General features: G+C 40.2%; 1 protein-coding gene across 12 annotated transcripts in view; it reads left to right on the top strand.

Moving 5' to 3' along the window:
• The window catches only part of DNAH14 (dynein axonemal heavy chain 14), a 361,489-nt gene that overhangs the window by 62,505 nt on the left and 275,344 nt on the right, over positions 1 to 23,640 (top strand). For 10 of the 12 annotated variants that reach the window (XM_032319061.1, XM_032319058.1, XM_032319057.1 and 7 more), the window contains 3 exons: positions 5,308 to 5,370; positions 9,996 to 10,140; positions 13,528 to 13,659. In XM_032319061.1, the coding sequence (XP_032174952.1) occupies positions 5,308 to 5,370; positions 9,996 to 10,140; positions 13,528 to 13,659 (340 nt within the window). Of the gene's footprint in view, positions 1 to 5,135; positions 5,174 to 5,307; positions 5,371 to 6,757; positions 6,809 to 9,995; positions 10,141 to 13,527; positions 13,660 to 23,640 lie in introns of those variants that run through there. The other 2 variants (XM_032319066.1, XM_032319067.1) reach the window with 2 other exon arrangements.

The raw sequence follows: 23,640 nt of genomic DNA, 5'->3' as shown, positions 1-23,640 counted from the left end.
TTCATACAACTTGATGACAAAAATAATCACTTAAAAATGAGCAGAAGGGGCAACTGGGTGGCTCAGTCAGTTGTGTATCCGGCTCTTCCTTTTGGCTCAGGTCATGATCTGTGGGTCCTGGGATCAAGCCCTGGATTGGGCTCCATGCTCAGCGAAGAGTCTGCTTGAGATTCTCTCTCTCCTTCTGTCCCTCCTGCGTGTGTGTGTTCCCTCTCTCTCTCTCTCTCTCTCAAATGAATGAATCTTTTTTTAAAAAATGGGAAGAGAATCTGAATAGACATTTTTCCAGGATCTACCTATGGTTGCCAAAAACAGACACATGAAAAGATGCTTAACATCACTAATAATCAGGGAAATGCAGATCAAAACAAAATAAGGTATTCCTTCCTATCTATCAGAATGACTATCATTAAGATTTGATGTGGAGAAAAGGGACTCTTGTGTACTGTTTGTGGGAATATAAATTGGTGTGGCCATTATGGAAAACAGTATGGAGATTTCCGAAAATACTAAAATTAGATCTACCATATGATCTAGCGAGTTCCCTTCTGGATATCTATTCAAAGAAAACAAAAAGACTGAGTTGAAAAGATACATGCACTCCTGGGTCATAGGGCAGTTCTATTTTCAACTTTGCACTATTGGGTATTTACCCTAAGGATACAAACGTAGTGATCCAAAGGGGCACATGCACCCGAATGTTTATAGCAGCAATGTCCACAATAGCCAAACTATGGAAAGAACCTAGATGTCCATCAACAGATGAATGGATCAAGAAGATGTGGTATATATACACAATGGAATACTATGCAGCCATCAAAAGAAATGAAATCTTGCCATTTGCGACAACATGGATGGAACTAGAGCGTATCATGCTTAGCGAAATAAGTCAAGCAGAGAAAGACAACTATCAAATGATCTCCCTGATATGAGGAAGTGGTGATGCAACATGGGGGCTTAAGTGGGTAGGAGAAGAATAAATGAAACAAGATGGGATTGGGAGGGAGACAAACCATAAGTGACTCTTAATCTCACAAAACAAACTGAGGGTTGCTGGGGGGAGGGGGTTTGGGAGAAGGGGGTGGGATTATGGACATTGGGGAGGGTATGTGCTTTGGTGAGTGCTGTGAAGTGTGTAAACCTGGTGATTCACAGACCTGTACCCCTGGGGATAAAAATATATGTTTATAAAAAATAAAAAATTAATTAAAAAAAATTTGAAAAGATACTTGCACTCCTTTGTTTATTGCAGCACTATTTACAATAGCTAAAATAAAGAAGGAACCACAGTTCATTGATGGATGAATGGATAAAGAAGATGGGATACATACATGCAATGGAGTAGTACTCAGGGGCACCTGGGTGGCTCAGTCATTAAGCGTCTGCTTTCGGGTCAGGTCATGATCCCAGGGTGGGATCAAGCTCCGCATCGGGGTTCCTCTTGGGTGGGAAGCCTGCTTCTCCCTCTACCACTCCCCCGCTTGTGTTCCCTCTCTTGCTATCTCTCTCTGTCAAATAAATAAAATCTTAAAAAAAAAAAAATGGAGTAGTACCCAGACATTAAAAAAAAAAAAAAGAAAGAAATCTTGTCATTTGTGTCCATGCTAAGTGAAATGAGAAAGAGGCAGATACCACATCATTTCACTTATATGTGGAACCTAAAAAACAAAAAATCCTACACTCAGAAATACAGAGGATAGAGTTGTAGGTTGCCAGAAAAGAGAGGTGTTGGAAGGGGGATGAAGCGAGTGAAGAAAATTGGAAGGTAAATATTTCCAGTTGTAAAGTAGACCTTGAGGATGTAACGTACACTCAGTAACACCATGTTAACTCTGAATCGTAACAGATGTTAACTAACTGCTCCTCTGTTCACAGTGTATACACTGATATCAGATTACTGTGTTGTATACCTGAAACTAATATGTTGATATTGTATGGCAATTATACCTGAGTAAAAAAATTTTTTAGATTAAGTTTGCTCATTTAAATATTAGAACTCCTCATCTTCTTGGATAAATATTATAAGAAAATTATTTTTTATGATTGAATTTAAATTAACTATAATGACCTTAATTTAATTGGCCTTTTGTTTTTCATGCATTTATTCATTAAACACATTTATTTATTTTAAAAATATTTTGTGTATTATTTGACAGCACTAGCAGGGGAGGCAGAGGCAGAGGAAGAATCAGACTCCCTGCTAAGTGGGGAGCCTGATCTGGGGCTCGATCCCAGAACCCTGAGATCATGATCTCAGCAGAAGGCAGACACAACCTATTGAGTCACCACGCACCCCTAAACAAATATTTATTGAGAGCTTGCTAAGAATCTTTGTTCCAGATGCTGGGGATACTCTATTGAACAAAACAAATGATTGTCCTGCTCTCAAATAACTTCTAGTAGGAGACATATAGACATATAGATACGTAAAACATCAGGTAGAGAAGGAATGTTAAAATGGAAAATAAATCAGAGAATTAGGGAGCTGGACAGCTTGTTGATTCAAAGTCATCATTTAAAAATTTACCTAGTTTTAAGTAACAGGAAATGACAGCAGGATTCCTGGGACTGCTGATCCCTCACACAGAAGTCCCAGACTTGTTCTTTTCGTGTTTGTGTCTAGTGTTTTCTTTTGTGTGTAACTGACATGTGATGTTACATCAGTTTCAATTGTACAGCAGAGTACTTCTGGGTCTCTGGGTGCTCTGCGCTCCCCACAAGGGCGGCTGCCATGTGTCTCTACAGCGCCATTACACTATCTTCCTGCTTCTGTGCCTGTGTTTCCTTGTGGTCTGCTGCTATCTGCTGGAGGCTAGGAAAAGACAGTAGTAGTATTTTAAATGGTTACATTTAATATGATAAACGGTTGAAGATCTTTTTTAAGAGAAGTGAATGGATTTGTGGCAGAGAAGGTCCTCACAGAACAGACACTTGCTGGTACTACTTTTGTCCCACTGTTATGGGCCCTGATGAGATGTAATCATGTAGAAAATGTACAAAGTCTGTGTTCCTGTAGAACTTCCAATTCTAATGCACGGAGATCGATAATAAGTAAGTAATATGATTATTTCAGCTAGAGATGAGGGCCAGAAAGATAATAAGGCAGAGAAATTAAGCAGAGATGTGTATGTGTTGCTGCTTTAGAAAGGATGGCCAGATATGTGCTGTGTAATCCGAGGCCTGAATGCTGAGAATAGTCTCAATACAGCTAAGGTGAAAAGCTCCAGGGCAGATCCAAGGTGAGTGTGTATTCAAGGCTAGACGTGGTGTGGCTGAAACACTGGAGAAGGGTGGGAGGTGAGGGAGCCGGTCCTGTATGGACTGAACCAGAGCATGTGGCAGTGGAGATGGGGTGTAGAGACACGGTTCCGAGCAGGACCTCTTCGAGAACGTGTGTGACAGCCGCATCTCCGTCAGCCAGGCAGCAGCTTACGATAGTAGGAAAGTACTGTTCTCTGAATCCGTTTATTTAAACTGTCAGTGTTGGGCTTTCCACTGTTGTCCTTGCCTGTGATCAATCCTTAGGGTCCACTCCACTCTGAGTAATTTTAGTTGATCAAACTTTCGAAACACAGTTGGAACTGGGATGAGTCATCTTTTTATATGACATTTGGCATCAGTCATTCCATGGTCAAAATGATTAATTTTCTTAGAAAAGTATAAATTAAAGTTTAGTTGGCTTAAAACTGATAAATTCATCTTATTTGTTTTTTATATATTTTTAAAGATTTTATTTATTTGACAGCATGAACAGGGGTAAGAGGCAAAGGAAGAGGGAGATGCAGGCTCCCCACAGAGCCGGGAGCCCGGCATGGGATCATGACCTGAACCCAAGGCAGACACTTAACCAACTGAGCCATGCAGGCGTCCCCTTCATTTGACTTTTGAATTTTATTTTTAATATTTTATTTATTTATTTATTTTTATTTGACACAGAGAGAGAGAGAAAGGTCACAAGCCGGCAGAGAGAGGGCGAAGCTGAGCAGGGAGCCAGATGTGGGGCTCCATCCCAGGACCCTGGGATCATGACCTGAGCCGAAGGCAGAGCATTAACCCACTGACCACCCAGACGTCCCATTTTTAATATCTTTTGTAAAGTTTCTTATGACTAACATTGTAGCAAGTAACGGTCCAAACAGAAAATAAGGTCAATCTGCAGTGCTGGTGGCTTCTGTTGGCTGTGCGGTGTGTGCAGTGCAGGGTGACTCAAGCAGCAGCACCAGCTTCTTAACCTTGGGGGCCTGCCTGGAGGTGTCACTTCTGTAGCCTGTTGTGGACATGCCTCACACTGTCAGCTGGGGGATTCATCTGGGATTCTTTCCAGGAAACTTCTGGAGTCCTGAGGTTCCGTGACTAGAGAAAAGTAAGATAGGAATTTAGCTGGAATGCCTGTTGGGAGCCTGACTTAAGGTCAAGGTGCTAAATCAGAGGCATTTCTGATTTCTGAGGCCTCAGGTGTGCCTGTTTGTGTGACAGCAGCGGGTTCTTTCAGAATTCCTTCTGGCTTCTGGGAGTCTCAGTCAGCAGTGAGATGGGCTACTTGGCTTCTTGGGCAGTCCAGACCCTAGCAGTTCCTCTTGCTGCATAAGGAATCTCACTTTGGCAAACTAGCATCACCATTAAATTCCTTCTCAGATAGCTTCTTTGAGTTTTTAAAATTATAAATACGTCTTTTCAAAAACAAGTATCAAATAACAAACACTAGCTGATTATTTTTACACATTAGTATGCAACAATTTCTTATCAATGTACTTTTTCCTTATCACTGGAAATTCAATTGACTCTTGAAATATGATTCTCTTAAATATAGTAAGCTAATAAATGTATAGAGAGAAGAATATGTTTAGTCAATTTGTTTTAGCATGAGCAAGGAGAAGGGATAGAAGGACAGAGGGAGAGGGAGGGGGAATCTCGAGCTGACTACATGGAGCACAGCGTTGACTGTGGGGCTCCATCCCACGACCCCAAGATCATGACCTGAGCTGAAATCAAGAGTCAGACACTTAGCTGACAGAGTCATCCTGGCGCCTCCAAGAAAAATATATTTTTATAGTGTTTATATTTATTGGGATATTGTAACTAAATTGTGTGTCTATGAGAATTATAGCGACTTTTGCTCTATATTCTGTTGACAGTTTGGGAGAGAAGTGATATGATCTAGTATGTACTTCAGGTAAGATTTAGGATGAATGAAATGTGAATGAAACATGTTCTAGGGAATCTAGCATTCTTAAGATGTTATTAAATGTATTCTACATAAATACATGATTTATGAGTATGAAATATAAGAAATGTTTTTCTTTTCAGAGTCAATAAATCATTTGTTACCTGGAAATTGAATGTTAGAAGAATTAAGACAGAGAAGAGCAGGTAAGCTTTTTTTTTTTTTTGAAGATTTTATTTATTTGACAGAGAGAAAGAGAGATCGCAAGTAGGCAGAGAGGCAGGCAGAGAGGGATGGGGAAGCTCAGGCTCCCCACTGAGCAGAGAGCCTGATGTAGGGCTCGATCCTGAGATCATTACTGAGCTGAAGGCAGAGGCTCAACCCGCTGAGCCACCCAGGTGCTCCGAACAGGTAAGTTTTGATAAGCAACGTAACTCTAAAAGTTTTATTTAAATAGATAATATGGAAGCAGGTATCAGCCATTTTTCACTCAGTGACTGGAAAGTCACTTTATGATGATTAAATTTAACCAATTATGGGGGCACCTAGGTGGCTCAGTCAGGTAAGCATCTGCCTTCAGCTCAGGTCATGATCCCAGGGTCCTGGTATTGAGCCCCGCATCAGGCTCCCTGCTCAGCAGAGAGCCTGCTGCCCCCTGTGCTTGTGCCCTCTCTTTCTCTGACAAAATCTTTTAAAAAATTTTAAACCTTTATGATTAAATTTAACCTATCTTATTTTTAAATGCTATTCATATATAAACACAATAATAAACACTATATTTCCTGGTATGCTAGTCTGTGGTATGAGGAGATCACAGCAGTATAAAGCACTTAGGATAACTTCCTCTGGTCACTTGATGTAACTTTCTGCCTCCAGAAGGGGAGTGACTGCATCAAACCAGTGAGATGGCTGTTAGTCCTAGTTTGCAGGAGGAGCTCCAGCAGCCACATTCTGTGCTGAACTTTGTACTTTGCAGTAATGCTGACTGAATGCAGTTGTGAGAAACAACACAGAGATGATCCAGAGATCTTCTGTTGCCCCCGTGGTGACGTCTTGCAGACCTGCTGTAGGACAGTTGTATGACAACCAGGGCAGAATCCACATATAGCAGACCTCTGTCATGACAGGAGCCCTCCTGTTGCCCTCCTGTTGCCCATCCACCTCACCCCTCCTGAGCCTGGAGCCAGCACTGCTCTGGTCTTCGTTTCTGTGGTTTCGTCTTTTCAGGAATAGTCAGGTACAGTCTGCAGACTGTGGGAGGGGAGCTCTGTCTAGGCCGCTGCCTCTGGCGTGGTTCCTTTGCTGCCAGGGAGCAGTCCACGGGGACGTGTTGCCGGGTGGTCATTCCCTTGTTGAAGAACACCTGCTGCTTCCCAGTTCTTGTCTCTGTGAGAGACAGCTGCCGCAGCTTTTATAGAAAGGTCTTTATGTGAACAGAAGTCTCCATTTTTCAGGGGGAGATGCCTGCCAGTGCCATCCTGGCTTACACAGTAATTGCATATTTAGGGTTTTTTTTTTTTTTTCAGAAATGATTGTACCATTTTTCATCCCCACCGGCGACATCCAAGGGCCTCAGCTTTTCCACATCGGGGCCACCATTTGAATTGTCACTGGTTTTCACGTAGACATTCTCATGGCTATGTGGTAGGATCTTGCTGTGGGTTGGTACTTTTTTTTAAAATTGATATATTAGACTATGTACATTCAGTTGAATTATTTTTATGTTGGGGCTTAAGTTTGCCCATTCGTTTTTTGGTCTCAATTTCTTCCCTGTGCTTTCTGTTTCTTCTTCCTGTGGATTATTTGAATATATCTTAGAATTCTTTTTGGGTATTTTCTATAATATTTTTTAATGTATCATTTTGTGTGGCTTTTTAGTGGTTGCATTATATATACATAACACAATTTACTAGTGTTATCATTTTATTAGTTCACGTGAACTGTGGAAACCTTAGCTTTATGTCCCTTTACCCTCCCCTGTTTATAGTATAATTGTCTTCAATATTTCCTCTTTATGCATTTGGCACTATATCAGAAGAGTTAGCGTTTTTGCTTCCATCATCAAATATAAGTTGTAAAACTCAAGGATAGTCTATATATTTTTGTATTTGTCTTATTTTCTTAAGATTTATTTATTTTAGAGAGAGAGAACATAAGTGGGGTAGGGGCAAGGGGAGGGGAAAGAAGACTGCTGAGTGCAAAGCCTGCTGGGGGACTCGATCCCACAACCCTGAGATCATGACCTGAGCTGAAATCAAGAGTTGGACGCTTAACCGACTGAACCACCCCGGCGCCCCTACCTTTTTTAAAATTTATTGGTTTGTTTATCATGTTCTCCATTCCTTCTCAGTGTTTTGGAGTTCCTTCTATTATTTTGTCATTTAATTTCTGTTTAGAAAACTTCCTGTAGCCATTCTTGTAGAGCAGGTCTGCTGGCAGCAAATTGTCTTGCTTCTCCTTCAGAAGCAAGAGTCTCCAGACTCTTGAGTCTGGACTCTGAGTTGGCTGTTCTTTGCTTTCAGCACCGGAAAAAAGCACACCCCTTTCTTGTGGCTTCCAGGGTCATTCAGATTGCTTTTCTTCTCTAGATGTTTCTTCTCTTGCTGCTTTCACATTCTTTCTTTTGCCTTTGGTTTTCAGAATTCTGAATTTGATGCATCTTTATAGGATTTCTTTGTCTTTACCCTGTTTTAAGTCACCCTGGCTTCTCACACTTCTGTGTTTGTGCATCCTTTGATAAATTTGGTAAATTTTCATTCATATTTCTTCAAGTATTTTTTCAGCCCTGCCCTCTTTCTCCTCCCCTTCTAGGACTTCAGACCCAAATGCCAGATCTTGTTTATAGTCCTGCTGCTTACTGAGGGTCAGTTTTTTTACCCCCAGTTTATTTGCTTCTCTACTGTGCAGATTGAACAATTTCTGCTATTCTCTCAGTTCATTGATTTGTTTCTCTGTCCATTCCATTTTGCTGTTGAGCCAGTGTATTGATTTTGTAAATTTCGGTCATCATATTTTTCAATTCTAAAATTTCTATTTAGTGCTTTTGTATGTCTTCTGTTTCTTTGTTTGACTTTCTCTTTCTTTGCTTGCTCCCAGGGAAGTTGAAATTCTTGATTCCCTACTTAGCTTTCCCTGGAAACCCCCAGAGGAATGCTAGGGAAGCCTGGTTACCATTTGCCGAGGGTAGAACTTCACGCTTTCCACATGGCCTTTTTTTTCTGTGGTATCTCGCTAGAGTAGAATGGTTATTGTTGAAAATTTGCTGTCATGCTCGGCTGCCCCTTTCCTGATCCTTTAGCTGGACAGCAGGCATCTGTTGGTGTTTCCAGCTTGCTGGTTTCTTCAACTCCAAGCCTGGAATGAAGGAAGGGGGAAAAAACTATCCAAGGACCTTAGCGCTGTCTTTCCTAGCCAGTCCAGCCTCTCTGCCTTTTAGTATCTTTTTATGTTCACTATATATATGACGTTCACAGTTTTTAGTTGTACTCAGGGGGAAGAACACTGGAAAGTACATATTCTCCATTTTTCTAGAAGCTAGGACCTGAGTTTTAATAGAGTTCTGTGGTATATTTTCTATTACCAAGTAGTTCTGTCCTATGAGAAGCTTTGGAGAATGTATTTAGTTTGCTGTTATAATAGAATGGAATTTGTTGGTTAGTTCCTCATAGAACCTATGCTTGAATAATCATCAGATGATGCATTATTTTTCTCTTGTCAGATCTCACCATTACAATTCTAAATTTTTTTGTGCTTTCTTCACTGTTATTTTAATAATACACTCTACTAATTTCTTCATATCTGTGTTAAAATATGTAAATAAAATCCATTGTATTTTTTAAATGAAGAAAAGAAAGTCTTAAAACAGTGTTGAGTACTGTGGATTCATGACTCTTATTTATGATCATCATTCTCTTGTTAGTAAATATCAAGATTGGGTATGATTTTTGTGGTGTTTCACTTTCTGGTGTGCCATTTTTCTTAGTGCAATCATTTTTCCTGCCCATACTAGTACTCGGGAATGTCCTGAACCAGTTCCACCTCTGTGAGGAGCCCCAGGATCTGTGAGGTGTTTGTAGTGAGAAGGCCTTCTTGGAGACAGACAGTACAAGGCTTTGGGAGAGGCAGGGAGAATAAAGGGCCCATGGAGCTTCAGCTTCACTAGCCTCATGGTATATAAAGCTTTTGCCAGTAAAATGGAAAGACAGGAAGAGGCTAATTTCTGATAATTCTGTCTTTTGTATAAAATACAAAAATCAGTCATAAAATTCAGCTACCCCCCAAGTGATCAGTGAAGGGCAGAAGAACCCCTGTTCTTTAGACACTGTTGCAAAAAACTGGATCAAGAAAAGCAAACGTCCCTTTTCTTTTTGGAGGCTTATCTCTTCCATTCTGTTCTTCTCTCCCCACGTCTGTCTTGGGATGTTGGAAGTGATATTTTTCATCTTTGTAACCATGACCAGACAGTAGGAAGGGGCTGAGGAAAGAGAAGGGTCCATCTTTCCTATTTTAAGATTCGGGTGGTTGGAGATATTTAAGAAAACTGTCACTGCCTACTATTTCAAAATTATTAGAACTCAGTGGCATACAATTATAATGTCATCACTTATTTCCCCTCCTATTTTGTTCATACTCAACACACCCAGTACCATAGCCTTGCTCTCAACATTATCAGTCAAACAGATCTCGTCATGCTTACTGATGTTTATTAATGCCACTTAAACTGTAGGAGATAGAATACGTGCAGGGTACCAAACAGGTTATACTGGCTACCTCTAAATTCATTGTACTCATTTCGAATGGGAGATAAGCCTGGAAATTCTTTGACTTTCAGGTCGTTTTTGACTCGCCATCTTTTTTGGGCTGATGAGTTATTTCAAGGCTGTTTGCTTTATATAAAGGGACTTTGTGAAGATGCAGTTGATACAAAAAAAGGTAATGACCATGAAGACCATCCATCTGCCATATGCCTCATCAAGGTGGGTAGACATGCACTGCTGTGTGCTGGTGTTTTGTCCGTGGAAACAAGGGGACAGGGGAGTTTTGAGTTGAAGGAGTCCATATTGTTCAATCCATCAGGAAATGATCACAATACAGACTAATGTTCTAAAATACTCGCAAAGAACATTATTCCCTCAGGTAGTCATTTTTAATAATCAATATTCCTTGTACATAATTTCTTCCCTAAACTCAACCTAAGTCTGTTATGAGGCCCTTTCTCTATTTTCAAAACTCTAAATGTGAAATATCATTTATAAATGATTATTTCTATCACAATTGATAGTTACCAGCTATTCTCCCAATATAGCATGTCAAGAAATTGTTGTGAGTTACAGCACAGAGGTTTTGATTAAATTTACGAATTCTTCTGTTCCACAATTCTAAGAAAGGGTGACCTTCCTAGTGGGTGATTTCATTCAGTTTATATAGAATAATTCTTTTAAAGAAGTCAAAGTACATAGAAGTATATGTTTTCAAGGGTTTAATATACAATTGAACAGTTTTACTTCATTTACCCACTTGGGGAAGGTGCTGGAAAGTAAAGTTTATAGTCACCTAGACTTAAATATAGTAAAAGGATTTAGACAAGTTATAAATTTGATCATCAACTCAAAAATTGTGTTGACTATACATGTGTAGTAAGTTTTTGATATTTCCAAGTCAGTAGTTTATTTTTAGAATTGATTGTATACAGTGGCTGATACACGATAGATGCTTGATAGTCTTTAAGTCTTTAAGTGAGTTAAGGAAGAAAAATGAATTAATCACTACAGATGATTTTTTATCGCTATGTTGAGATGACTCTTTCAAAATGATTACCATTCAAGTTAAGGACACATTTCATAGAGGAGTATTTTTGATATGGTTTTATTCTAGAAGGAGATTGGTTGGGCAGCTATATTAGATTGTTTTATGAGTGACTTAGTGGCAGAATTTATTGGCTAATGATGGGCAGTAAGGTAGAAGAGACTTCAGAATATCTGTGAATGCCCACACCTACTGCATGGTAATACTAACGGAGTGACCTCAGGCCCTTCAGCTTCCCCCAGAATGTCAGGAGAAAAGGAACAAAGCTTCCAGACAATTAGCAAATATTTGTTAATTATTATATGCAAAGGAGGTGGAAACAAACTAAAAATGAGGCATTGCCATTTGTAATTTGCTTACAGTTTATTGTAAGAGGTAATTCTTTACATACAAAAATGATTGCTGATTCCAGAGGTAGTCCCTCAGTTTTGCTAGTCATTCTAACTAGCCAGTTAGCAAAATATAAGGCAAGGAAGGTTGGAAGGTTCCTGGCAAACAATACTTGTAAAATACTCATGCCCCAGCTATTCAGACAAGCCAGGTTGGGGCATGTTTTGTGGGGGAAGCACGTGATGAGCAGGTCACACTGGATTGGAAGGGTCCGGCAGCAGGGGAGCCATGGCGCAGAATGGGAGTGAAGGATTCAGTGTATGTTTGCTATGAAAGTTAGGCTGGGTCTTGAAAGTTGGCCCAAGAATAACAGAATAAAGGAGAGGTAGGAGTTGAACCTGGGCTTTAGGGCTGGGGCACTCCTAGTGGGGGTTGTGAAGAAAGCTAGCAAAAACAGGAATTTCTGAGCCTGGAGAAACCAGGGCCAAATGGAGGGTGAACAGATTCATAGCCAGGAGACCCGAGATATGGAGGTCTGGAATCAGAAGGTGGCCACCTGTACCTTAGAACTGCTGGGGATGCAGGTGCCAGTGACGACTGACAAGAAGGAGGCAGGGAGAATGAAGCAAGGGCCAGAGTGCAGACGAGGGACCATTCAGAAGTCAGAGTGGAGCACTTGCGGGTGCCTGTGCTCTGCTGGCGTAACCTGTGCTGTGCTGCAGGGCTAGAGTGTCTCAGACTGGATGGGAGAGGACGTACGTGGGTCCCTTTCAATGGAGAAACCAAGTCCTAGAGAGACAGCAGTTTACCCAAAGCCAAGAACAAGCTGAAGAGTTGGGACTTGGGGTTCAGGAAGAATTGCGTTGGGGGTAGCATTATTTTAAGTGGCTAATAAAAATGTAAATATGTGTCCTACCCCTTTTGGTGGAGAGTGCAGTGAGTGGGGCTAGTAATTTGCACCTTTTGCAAGCCCTCTTGGTGATTTCCTATGAGAGTAAACATTGAGAACTATTCTTTTTTTTTTCTTTTTCTTTTTTTTTAAGTACGCTCCTCGCCCATTGTGGAGCCCAGTGTGAGGCTTGAATTTATAACCTTGAGATCAAGACCTGAGCTGAGATCAGGAGTCAGGTGATCGATCCACAGAGCCACCCAGGAAGCTGAGAACTACTCTTTAAAAAAAAAATTGTTTATTTGACACAGAGAGCGAGCAAGAGAGCACTAGCAGGGTGAGCAGGAGAGGGAGAAGCAGACTCCACATTGAGCAGGGGTCCCAATGCAGAACTTGATCCCAGGACTGCGGGATCATGACCTGAGCCAAAGGTAGATGCTTAACCAACTGAGCCACCCAGCACCCCATATTCTTAAAGAACAATTATTGAAAGTTTCTGAACGTATTATTGTAGGAAAATCAACATGATGGTGGTTAATGGGAAAAACTGAAAGCGAGGAGATACAGAGTTGAAGAGATTGCTAGTAGAATGCTGGAATAATGCAGGGGTGAGCAAGAACAGCTTCAGGTAGGAGGTTAGCAGTGAGATCAGAAAGGAAGGGAGATTTGAGATGTGACCTGGTAGCCAGATACAAGACCACGAGAAGGAGAACACAAAGAGTTAATCCAGAATTTTAAGGCAAGAACAACACTTCGCAATCTTTTTTTGAGGGGAGTGTACACTTATAAAATATTACAGTATAACTAGGGATAAATATCTCCTATTTATTGATGAAAATGCATTTTGGCAAGAGAATTAACAGAATGTGGGAAAAATGAGAAAATTCTGAAAGGAGGAAGGATGCTGGGATATGTGTTGTTGGTGTGTGGCAAGGCTCAGTAGCAGAGGTGGTCGAATTTCTCCAGGGCACATGCGAATGAACTCAGAAGAATGTGCATGTCACTTGAATTATGTAATTTTTGCCTCTTTATCCCCTATTCAGTGCTTATTGGGATTTCAAAAGCAATTCCTGGATTTGGTGGTTCCCCTCGGTTCATAGATAATTTAAAAATATATCAAGTCTTGAATTTTTCTGCTGAGGCTTTATCTTAGTTATGATTAAAACAATAATGTATTTTTCTGTCTTTTATCAAGATTTAGTTTGTTTCAGCTACTGGTGTTTGTTTTTGAAGAATGTAAGAAGCATGTATATAAAGCATAATGTATACAAAATGAAAAATAGAATATGACTTTTGTCTTTGACTTTCCAACGCTGAGCATTTTCTGTCATGTCATTAGCTGGATAGGTCTCGAACATATTCTCTAGATGCGTTTTGTAAAGAGCAGTTACAGCAAGCTACCCTGGCGCTAAAGCAGCTCGAGGATATCAGACATAAAGCTCTTTGTGAAATCAGAAATACAGTTTTAAAGGTAATTCTTTATATCTTCTCTTTCTATCCATTTTGAATGTACATGGTTAAAGCCATTGCTCCAGATTGCCTCTCTGGGAACAGTGCTGGCAGCGGGCAGGCGGATTGGTTAGCCACGGGCTGGCGCCGCACGGTTTCTGGGTGCAGGCACTCTGCAGGGGCTGCGCAAAATGCGAGTACTGACGTGTACAGGTACCGCCCCTACTCTCTCGAGGTTCCTGCTCCACCACGGTGCTTTTACAAAAGATCTGTGTCTGTACCTGTTTTGGCTAACTAACAGAAAGTAATTTAGAGAGAATTTTCACTTTTATGAGAAAAAAAGCTAGAAGCAGAAATAGCCTTCAGTGTCCGTTTTGCAGTGAGCCATTATGGAGGCAGCACCTGGAGCAGTGAGAGGGGCCCCCCCAGACCCTGTGCAGGGACCCACGCTCAGCATCTCTATATCAGGCTGCTGGAGCTGTGGACTGTGTCTGTGAGCGTCTGTGCTTCTTCTGGACTTAGTCTGTGCATCCTTTAGCAATACAGTATCAGAAAAGCCTAGCAGAGGCGATTTTGGGGGTCTAGGAATGCTCAAAAATTTTCTCGTGTAAATGAGTGGTCATTGCCTTTTTGTGCTATTTTGGCTTATGGAAGTTTTCATAGCAACTCTACTTTTGGACAGTGGGGGAGACCTGTATGAGAGTGTGTGCATGTGCGTGTGTGTGTGTGTAAATGCATGTATATGTAAGTTTACATATACACCTTAAAAATACCTAAATTCTAACCTGAGCTGACATATATAGGGAAATAAAATTTGTTGCAAATTTCAGTATTTCTAAGGTGAAAACTTCCTGCTCAAGAGAAACATGCCTAGATGAGACAAAACTTCCCTAAGGATTTTATAAAAAGGACTCGATAATACAATGAACAGTGTCCTCAGAACATTTTTACTGAGATGCTGTGATTCAGTTGACAGGGTTATCTTCTATAACCTCCCTATATAGGGAACACCAGCACATGGAATCAGGGTTCACAGGTGTGGCTTGGTAAGAGGCTGAGGCAAGTGTCCCTGCTTGTGGGCTGGCTGCCTGTCTCGGCTGCTTTGGCGGAATCCAGGGGATACTTGAGGCTCTCTGGAGGAATTGGTGGACTGCATCTCCCTCAGACGTTTTCAGATGTTACTTCTTGGAATTGAACTTTCGATAGATCCTGGGTAACCCTGAGTTCAAGGCTTTGCTTCTTTTTTTTTTTTTTTACTTCATAGGGCAATTATTATTATTATTAAATTGATTTATTTATTTTCAGAAAAACAGTATTCATTATTTTTTCACCACACCCAGTGCTCCATGCAATCTGTGCCCTCTGTAATACCCACCACCTGGTACCCCCAACCTCCCACCACCCCCGCCACTTCAAACCCCTCAGATTGTTTTTCAGAGTCCATAGGCTTTGCTTCTTGACAAGAAAATGAAGTGCGGCTCTTTCACATCAATGAAGGAAGGATCTCTTTCCTCATTGTATTCTGCAGTCACCCTAACTCCACTGAGTCCCATCATATGGGAAGACTCTGGGACGGTTTGGCCAAGGATCAGATAAATCAAACAGGGATTGACAGCGTATGTCTTAGGGCACATATTCTTTGTAATCACTCTAGTGTCTCCCATTCAGAAACACCAGGATCTGGTCAGAAATATTTGTTCAGAGATTTAAATAAATGTCAGATAAGAACCCATTAGACCCACTGCCAACCAACACTGTTGGTTGGTTATTTACCCCAAGGAAGTATGCAGATTTAATAAAAATGACAAGATCATAAAACTGAGAATGGGTCCAAACAAAAAAGGGGATATGGGGAATGGAAGTATCAATAAAGCGTTGCATTGCTTTTTCTTTCTTTAGGTGCTTTGTCTCTAACAGGGACTCATGCCCTATTTTGACTTGGCATTTTATTTTATTTTATTTAAATTCAGTTACCCAACATATAGTTCATAGTTAGCTTTTGGTGTAGTGGCCAGTGATTCATTAGTTGTGTATAACACCCAGTGCTCATCACATCACATGAAGGCCATCACATCCTTGAAGGCCATCACCCAGTTACCCCATTCCCCCATCCTGGTCCCTTTCCACAACCCTCAGTTTGTTTCCCAGAGTCCAGAGTCTCTCATAGTTCGGCTCCCTGTCTGTTGACATGGCTCTTTAATCAAGCCAAAGCTTGGCTGAGTTGCTCGGTCCCACCCCATGCAGCTACCTAAGACAAGCAGCGTTCCCCATTTCTGGACTAAGTGTAATTAGAAAGCACTGACAGTGCCTCTCCTGTTTTCATACTGAAATGCTGAGGACCATGATTATCAAGCTTTTGTGGGCAAGAGAATCTCCTAGGAGGTTTGGTAAAACAAGGGGTCTCGGTTTCAGCCACTGTACCTGGGGGCCGGGAGGGGGAGTGTTTACATTTCTGACAAGTTCCTAGGGGAAGCTGGTCTTGGAACCACTTACTCCTGGAATTCCTCCAGGAGAAAACTGACCATTTATTTCAGTGTTCAGACTCAAACTTGATATGTGCATTGAACACACTCTAAGACTTTATTTCTTATTATGAATTTCCCTGAGCTCAGCAGAAGCATCAATTTCAGAGAACTTCAGAGCTATCTGTTAGAAATAAAGTCACAATTTCAGATGCAGATTTTTTTTAAAGATTTTATTTATTTATTTGACAGAGAGAGAGAGAGAGAGAGAGAGAGATTACAAGCAGGCAGAGAGGCAAGCAGAGGGTGGGGGGCATCAGGCTTGATCCCAGGACCCTGAGACCGTGACCTGAGCTGAAGGCAGAGGCTTTAACCCACAGAGCCACCCAGGCGCTCCTCAGATGCAGATTTTAACAAATAATGAATCATGCTTTAAGTTTTAATGGCTGTATACTTTAAGAAGAATTTGGATTATTAAGCATTTCTCCTATCAAGTTTCACCATTCACAGAATTTTGGAAATGATGGACACTTCCATCATGTTACATAAGTACTATTACTCTTTTGCAGTGAGAACATTTAAAGCAAAGAAAACCATCAACAAAATGAAAAAGCAACCTATTGAATGGGAGAATATGTTTGCAAACAATGTATCTGAAAACGAGTTAATATCCAAAATATATAAAGAACTTGTACAATTCAACACCAAAACCCCCAAATAATCCAATTAAAAAATGGGTAGAGGACCTAATAGCCATTTCCCCAAAGAAGACATAGAGATGACCAATAGACATGAATGCTCAAATCACTCATCCTCAGAGAAAGACAAATCAAGGCCACAATGAGGTATCATTTCATACCTGTCAGATTGGCTAATATCAAAAAGACAAAAAATAACAGTGTTTGCAAGGATACAGAGCAAAAGGGAACCTCTGTGCACTGTTGGTGGGAATATATATGGTGGTGCAATCACTATGGAAAGGAGTAGGGAGGTTAATTAAGAATAAAAATACCATATGATTCAGTAATTCCACTACTGGGTTATCTACCCAAAGAAAATGAAAACACTAATTTGAAAAGATGCATGCACACCTATGTTTACTGTGGCATTATTTACAATAGTGAAGATATGGAAGCAACCTAAATGTCGGGTGATAGATGAATGAATAAAGGTGTGGTACATACACACAATGAAATATTACTTGGCGATAAAAGAGAATGGCATTTTACCATTTACAACAACATGAATTAGACCCAGAGGGTACTATGCTAAGTGAAATAAGTCAGACAGATAGATATTATATGGTTTAATTTATATGTGCAGTCTAAAAAAAGGAACAAACAAACAGATTCGTAAATCTATAGAACAAACTAGTTGTTGCCAGAGGGAAGGGGCTTTGGGAATGGGCAAAATAGGTGAAGGGGATTAAAAGGTACAAATGTCCAGTTATAAATAAAACATGGAGATGAAGAGTATAGCATAGGGAATATATGTTGTAATAATATTGTATGGTGAGAGATGTTAGAACATTTATTGTGGTGACTGTAATACTGTATAGAATTGTCAAATCCTTATGTGGTGTGCCAGAGACAACTACAACATTGTATGTCGACTGTACTTTGATTTTTAAAAATTAAAGTTTGCAGTGTGTGGATCTTTTAACCTTCTTGGTTACTATTCCTACATATTTTATTGTTTTTTGTTTTTATTTGTTTTATTAAGAATGATACTGTTTTCTTTATTTCTTCTTCAGGTTATTTTGTTGCTGTAGAAATGCAACAATTTCTGTATCTTGATTATTAGTTTTAGTATATTTTTGGTGAATCTTTTAAGATTTTCTACATATAAGGTTGTATCATCTGAAAACAGAGACAATTTTACTTCTATTTTTCTGATTCAGGTACCTTTTTTTTTTTTTTGCCTGATTACTCTTGCTGGTCTTCCAGTACTATGTTTAATAGAAGTGGAGAGACTGGGCACCCTTGTCTTGTTTCTGATCTTAGAGGAAAAACTTCCAACTTTTCACCATTGGGTATGATGATGTTAGCTGTGAACTTGTCATGTATGTCAACTTAATATGTTGAGGTATGTTCCTTCTCTACCCAATTTGTTGAACATTTTTATCATCAAAGAATGCTGTATTGTGTCATATGCTTTTTCTGCATCTATTGAGATGACCATGTGATTTTTATCCTTCCATTAATGGGATATGTCTTATTTACATCCTTGCATCCAAGAGATATATCCTGCCTGATTATAGTATGTAATCCTTTTAATGTGTTGTTGAATTGGGTTTGCTAGTATTTTGTGGAGAATTTTTGCATCTATATTCATCAGGGATATTGGTCTGTAGTTTTCTTGTGGTGTTCTTATCTAGCTTTGGTATCAGATTAATGCTGTATATTGAGTTTGGGAGTGTGTGCCCTCTTCAGGGTTTTTGGAAGAGTTTAAACAAGATTGGCATTAATTCTTCATTAAATGTTTGGTAGAATTTGCAAAGGAAACCAAATAGTCTTGGATTCTTCTTTGTTGGGAAGTTTTTGATTACCGATTTAGTGTCCTTAATTGTTATTTGTGCTTCCTGATTCAGACTTGGTAGGTTCTATGTTTCTAGTAATTTATCTGTTTCTTCTAGGTTAACCAATTTGTTGGCATATAAATGTTCATAGTCCTATCTTTTGATTGGAGAATTCAATCCATTTTTTTTAGAATGATAATTGATAGGTAAGGACTTACTAATACCTTCTTATGTTTTCTGGTTGTTTTGTAGTTCCCTGTTCCTTTCTTCTTCTCTTGATGCTTTCCATTGTGAATTGATGATTTTCCATAGTGCTATATTTTGATTCTCTTTATATTTTGTGAATCTCCTATAGCTTTTTGCCGTGTAGTTATTATGAGGGTTACATAAAACATCTTCTAGATATCAATCTATTTTACAATGATAACTTTGATCACAGCAAAACTCTACCATTTTATTCTCCCCTCCTTCTATGTTTTTGTTGACATAATTTACCCCTAATTTACCCGTAATTTGTATGTCCATTAACATTAATGTTAGTGGAGCTATAGTTCTTTTTAATACTCCTGTTCTTTAACTTTTACATGGCAGTCAGTGGTTAATACCCCACTGTATTACATTTTTAGAGTATTCAAAGTCTGAATGTGTTCTTTCCTTTATCACTCTCTTGTATATTTTCATTTTACAACCTAGCACCTTTTCACTTTAGCTTGAACAATACTTTCCATCATTTCTTGTAGGGCATGTCTAGTGGTAAGGAATTTCTTCAGCTCTTGTTTGTCTGGGAAGGTCTTTAATGCTCCTTCATTTCTGAAGGACAGTTTTACTGCATAAGTTATGCTTCATTGGCAGTATTTTCCCCAGCTCTTTGAGTATATCTTCCCACTCTCTCCTGGGCTGTAAAGTTTCTACTCAGAAATCTGCTGATGGCCTTAGGGAATTCCCTTGTAAGTTACAAATTTTTTTCCCCCTCCTCTCCTGGCTGAAAGATTTTGTCCTTGTCTTTGATTTTTGACAGTTTTATTCTGTGTTCTGGAGAGGATCTCTTTGATTTTGTTTAGTGGCTTGTGAGTTTCATGAACTTGGTTATACAAGTTTCTCTCCAGATTTGGAAAGTTACCATTTTCTTTACAAAAGCCTTCTGTCCTTTTCCCCTCTCTTTTCCTTCTTGGACCTTCAATAATACAAAAGTTGATTTGTTTCTTAGTATCCAATAGGTTATATAGGCTTCCTTCACTCTTTTTACTCACTTTTCTTTTATCTCTGGTTGGATAACACAAATTGATCTGTCTTCTAGTTCACTTATTTTTTTTCTTACACTTTGTGAAGTCTGTTGAAGCTCTCTGTTGAATTCGTCATTCAGTTATTATATTTTTAACTCCAAATATCTTTTTGTTTCTTTTTTATGTTTTCTCTTTTTGAGCATCTCATTTTGTTTGTATTGTTTTCCTCATATCATTAAATTATTTATCTGTGTTCTCTTTTTGTAGATCTCTGAGCATCTTTTTTTAAATGTTTTATTTAAATTCTAGTTAGTTAACATATAATGTAATATTGGTTTCAGGAGTAGAATTTAATGATTCATCACATATAAAACACCTGGTGCTCATCACAAGTGCCCTCCTTAACAGCCATCATCCATTTAGCCCATCCCCCCACCCATTTCCCTCCATAAACCCTCAGTTTGTTCTCTATAGTTAAAAGTCTCTTTATGGTTTGCCTCCTTCTCTTTTTCCCACTTTCCTTATGCTCATCTGTTGTTTCTTAAATTCCACATATGAGTGAAATCACAATATTTATCTTTCTCTGACAGACTTATTTTGTTTAGCATAATATACTGTAGCTCTATCCACATCATTGCAAATTGCAAGATTTTGTTCTTTGTAATGGCTGAGTAATATTCCTATATATGTGTATATGTATATATTTATATACATGCACACATATCACATCTTCTTTATTCATTCATCTGTCAATGGACACATATATATCCCATATTCTTTATCTAGTCATCTGTCTATTGATACCTTTCCATAATTTGGCTTTTGTTGATAATGCTGCTATAAATATTGAAGTACATGTGCCTCTTTGAATTGGTATTTTTGTATCCTTGAGCAAATACCTAGTAGTTAAATTGCCTGTTGTAGGATAGCTCTATTTTAACTTTTTAAGGACCCTCCATACTCTTTTCCAGAGTGGCTGCACCAGTTTGCATTCTCACCCACAGTGTCAGAGGGTTCCCCTTTTTCTGCATCTTCACCAACATCTCTGGTTTCTTGTGTTTTTTATTTTAGCCATTCTGACCGGTATGAGGTGATAATCTCATTGTGGTTTTTATTTGCATTTCCCTGATGATGAGTGATGTTGAACATCTTTTCATGTGTCTCTTGGCCATCTGGGTGTCTTCTTTGGAAAAATGTCTATGCATGTCTTCTGCCCATTTCTTAACTGGATTTTTTTTTTTTTTTGGTTTTTGGGTGTTAAGTTTAATAAGTTCTTTATAGATTTTGGATACTAACTTTATCAGATAGATCATTTGACCTATCAGATAGGTCATTTCCAAACATCTTCTCCCATTCTGTAGGTTACCTTTTAGTTTTGTTGTTTCCTTTGCTGTGCAGTTTTTTCTCTTGACAAAGTCCTACTAGTTCATTTTTGCTTTTGTTTCCCTTGCCTCTGGATACATGTCTAGAAAGAAGTTGTTGTGGCTGAGGTTGCAGAGGTTGCTACCTATGTTCTCCTGTAGGATTTTGATGGATTCCTGTCTCACACTTAGGTCTAGCATCCATTTTGAACTTATTTTTGTGTATGGTGTAAGAAAGTGGTCCAATTTCATTCTTCTGCATGTTGCTGATTTGTTTTCCCAACACATTTGTTGAAGAGACTGTGTTCTTTCTACGTAATGTTCTTTCCTGCTTTGTTGAAGATTAATTGACCACAGAGTTGAGCGTCCATTTCTGGGTTCTCTATTCTGTTGCATTGATCTGTGTGTCTGTTTTTGTCTCTGAGCATCTTTGGAATAATTAACTTGAATTCTTTGTTGGAAATCCTTGGATATCCACTTCTTTGGGGACAGTGACTAAGTTTTACTTTGGTGGACTCATGTTTCCCTGATTTTCTGTGATACCTGTAAAGGTATCTGTGCATTTGAAGAAGGAGTCACTTCTTTCAGACACTAAGACCTGCCTTTGATAAGGGAAGAATTTCACTGTAAGTAGGGCATGCTGGAGCATCTGGGATCCTGGAGCTAGTGGCACAGGGTGCCAGATGTGGGGCTGTGTAACTGCTCCAGGTCCTGGGGCATGACGATGTGTCTTTTCTTGGGCCTCTGGGGACCACAACATTGACAGCTCTGTGGTCCTTGGCAAATACTATGGAGGTCTGCTGTGGCTGTGAGGGTTTTCCATAGTGGCTCCAGGTCCAATGGCTAGGGACCACGGCTGATGGTTGTGGTGGCTGGAACTGGTGGGTGTACACATATGACTGTTCAGGTCATCTGCAGGCTTCTCTATTGTGGCAAGGGCTAGTTGGAGACACACATGCTGGTAAGGGTCAGGGTAAACAGCAAGGACCATGCCAGCTGTGGGTGTACTTGGTAGCTACTGGCACCTGGCTGTCATCATGTACTACTGTGGCTGTTGGGTCACACCACTGTACATAGCATTCAAGGCCAGTGACAGGTATTAGATCAGCAGTGTGCAAATACACAACTGAGGAAATAGCCCCAAGAATGTGCATGGTGGGGGTCAGTCATGGGGGTCTAAGCAGGTGTCTTGTCCTCGTGCACCTGCAGAAACCGGGGCTGGCTGACAGTGTGGTTCCCAGGCTCTGGTGGGGGTGGAGAAGGGAGGGGACGGAGATGGACTTAGGCAGCTGGCATCTGAATACAAATACCTGTGTGTCAAGAGCTAGTGGGGTCTGCTGGGGGTCTGCAGCAGCTGTGCTGGCTACCGAGGCCTTCTTTAGTGGCAAAACCTATTGCATTTTTATGTTGAGCGGGTCACTGGGAATGGGGATCACTCCTGCATGGCTACAATAGACGGTGTGTGTTTTTTCCCTTGTTTTAGCCATCTCTGTCCATCTCAGCTTTGCTGGTCTGGGCAGGGCAAAATGGAAGTGGGGCCTTTGTTCAGTGCCCCGAGGTCCAGAGAAGCCGGTTGCTCACTCTGCTCTTCTTTCCTGATGAGGGCAACTCCTTCTAGCTGGGAAGTTTCCTGTTGGTGCCGAGCAATGCCAGCTGGGGATGGGATGATGTGGGCAAATTAAGGCTGTCTTCCTTCTCTTTTCACATGGCTGTTCTCAGGACTTCTGTTTCACTATGTTGTGGAAGTTCCTCCAGTGGACTCCAGAGCTCTCCCAGAACCGGTTTTGTTCGTGGACACTTGTCTTACTTGTTGATCCTTGTCGGGGGCAGAAACTGGGCTTTCCTACAGTGCCATTTGGGTGATTTTGTAAAACTGAAATGTGTGATGACTAAGTGGCCAAACTCTAGGCAGCGCACCAGAATCGGCTGGCGGGGTGGCGATGGGGGGCTCTTACTAAATATTGATATCTGGGACCTCCCTAGACCAAGTAAATGATAGAGCCTCAGCTCAGCAGGTGGATCTAAAGTAAAGTACGGCTGGGTTAAAAAGGGTTCTGGGCACCTATGGGGACTGCCCAGACACAGCACGGGCACCACAGAACTGACGGGCTGGAAGCCGAAAGCTGCCATTAGCCTTGGGATATGCCTGACCTAGAACAGAGCCTCTGATGGGAGAGAATATCTACCTAGCTGCCTGTTGGTTTCAGAATCTCCATCAGCCTCGTAATAGTCCATAAAAAGGCCAGCATTACCAGGCTATTATACTTTTATACTGCTACAGTTTTACTTTTATACTGATACAGTTGCTGAGCTACTTAAAATTCTTTTAGTACCAGTGCTAAAAATCCTTACTTTGAATAGTTAATAGACTCTGCCTCACTGTTTTACTAATTGAAATGCATTTTGCACATAAAGTTTTCAAATCATGTGGCCTATCCT

The sequence above is a fragment of the Mustela erminea genome, chromosome 17 (genome assembly GCF_009829155.1).
Source record: "Mustela erminea isolate mMusErm1 chromosome 17, mMusErm1.Pri, whole genome shotgun sequence".
Lineage (NCBI taxonomy): Eukaryota > Metazoa > Chordata > Mammalia > Carnivora > Mustelidae > Mustela > Mustela erminea.
Note: the sequence above shows the minus strand (reverse complement) of the source record. Positions and strands in the feature narration are given on the sequence as shown.